Source organism: Chaetura pelagica, unplaced genomic scaffold, assembly GCF_000747805.2.
Source record: "Chaetura pelagica isolate M959 unplaced genomic scaffold, ChaPel_1.0 scaffold246, whole genome shotgun sequence".
NCBI lineage: Eukaryota > Metazoa > Chordata > Aves > Apodiformes > Apodidae > Chaetura > Chaetura pelagica.
In genome coordinates, this window is record NW_009953647.1 from 2,768,585 (window position 1) to 2,770,882 (window position 2,298).

General features: G+C 37.6%; 1 protein-coding gene across 1 annotated transcript in view; it reads left to right on the top strand.

Annotated features, from left to right (window-relative positions):
- The window catches only part of CRB1 (crumbs family member 1, photoreceptor morphogenesis associated), a 115,224-nt gene extending 114,500 nt beyond the window's left edge, over window positions 1-724 (top strand). The window contains 1 exon segment of the mRNA XM_009999937.1: window positions 509-724. Within this exon segment, the coding sequence (XP_009998239.1) occupies window positions 509-724 (216 nt within the window).
- The last annotated feature ends 1,574 nt before the right edge of the window (window positions 725-2,298 follow it).

Consider the following 2,298-nt stretch of genomic DNA (forward strand, 5'->3'; position numbering starts at 1 on the left):
CAGTAAGTAAATTTTCTATATATATAAGTACAAATATTCAGATAACCTTTTGACTTGAATATATATCCAGTCAAAATAGCTCAAGTTTAACTTACAGTAACAGACTAGCAATAATGTGGTCACAACTAAACTAGGGATAATGAATTGTTATTAAAGCAATTAAACAAATAATGGCTGAATTACTACCAGTCCACAGACACATTAACTCATGGATTATTTTCAAGCAGAAAGGAAACTGTCAGATGAAATGGGTCATTATGTGAAATTCATCCAGCTCTGCCTTTTACGTTAAATATCCAGCACCTTGTGTGTAATTTTATGAAGAATCCAAAGAACAAAATCTGGAAGGGCTAACGGGCTTCTCTACCAATAAACAGGGCTTCAGTAGTAGCTTATCTATGCAAAGGCCTGCTCACAAAGTGGTTTTTGTTTTCCTTCCATGGTAGCTCACATATGTTTCAGTATTTTCTTGACATAAATTATATTGCAATTATTTCAATCCTTCCAGTTGACAACTGACTTGATCTCGAACATATTCACCTCCATTGGCTCAGTAATGCTGGCCTTGTTATTGATCCTCTTCTTGGCAGTTGTGGTTTCAGTCATCGCTGCCAATAAACGGGCAACTCAAGGGACCTACAGCCCCAGCCGGCAGGAGAAGGAGGGATCCCGGGTGGAGATGTGGAACATGGTGCAGCCACCACCCATGGAAAGACTGATTTAGAAGAAAGCACTCCTCCATCCTGGAAGATGTCTGAAAGGGGACACTGTATATATGTTAGATATATTAATTTTTATTTTGATACCAGGAATACTCACTATAAAGGTTTCCATGACTTTTGGTTTTCAATAATTTCCTATTAAGTTCAATAACATTGAAATTATCTTAGTATCTAAGTGAACCGATGCCATTTATCATTGTTTTGGATCAACTCATCCAAGGACAATTTTTATTTGCACTGGAAACTCCAGCCTTGATAATCAGCAATAGGCATTACAGACAGCAATGGCTCCTGGGATACATGTAAGTGCCTGTCTCAGATCCAAAAATAGTAACAGCAGCACCTTCCTTTGACTCCCCAGCAATCACTGCTGCAGAAGATGATGCAGACAAATCAAATAAGCCTGTACCACATTGCAAATCTGTTATCAAAGGGTTTAGTACTAGAGCTGTGTCTGAGCATGTCTACTTTCATCTGTTAATCAGGGATTAAGAGGAAGTTGTGCAAAAACTGTCCAAAATAAACGCTTCAAGTTTAATTGGTTTCCTTTTCTCCGCATTTCTCATTTTACCTGCTGCCCCTCCACCTTCTACTGAAAAGAATTTCTGTTTCCACAGATTCCTCTGAGTATAAAAGACTGTGTTCTATAATATTCACTGGACATAATGTGACCTCTTAGGAGACATGGAATTGAAACATGCTAAATAAATTATGTGCCTCCACACTAATGCCATTCTCTTATTATAATATTACCTGACAGTCCATTTTAGAAAACTATTGCTTCTTACATTGCAAATACACATTGCCAAAAACATGCTCAAGAAAGTTTCCCAAAGCTCATGGAAAAGACCAAGAAAGAGGCAGAAGTGGCCTGCACATAAAGCACTGGCTTGGAAATAATTACAACAGACTTGGTGCTTCTCCTGGAGCCCAGACTTCTCATACACCATCACAGGCAAATAAATTTTTATGCCTCAGTTTTCCTCTTTTAAAACAGGGGTAAAGACATTTAATTACCTTGTAAACCTCAGCAGCAAAAGGATTGCAAATGTTTGTTGAAAAAGAAACAAATGCACAAAATGTAATGGAATAACAGGGTAAGTTTGGAATAAATCTTGTCATGAAACAGACACTTGAAAGTCTTCAAGATATTTAACGAAGGTTCTTGTAGTAGGAAAGACTGTGCCAAAAATACACTCAGCTCAAAAGAGTTTTTGAAATGTAGGGGCAAATTTTAGCAGGAACGCATCCAGTTAATTTTCACATGCCGTCAAGAAACTAAAGCATAAACATTGCTCCCACACAAACTGAACCCACAACAAAGGGGCAACGGAGTGGAAAGTGCATAATGGCATTTCTTTCTTCCTGCAGTTCAGCTTATACGATCCCACAGTTGTGAAACATCCCAGATAAATGCATCAAACCCCAGATGGTCATTCCAGGAGTTGCATAATAGCATATGCACTCAGTATCCAAGAGTTTAACTCATCTTTTTAATTAATGATCAATTCATAATTCATTTTGAATGAATCCTGCAAGGAATTATTTAAGATCAATGTCTCTCACATTTACTTCT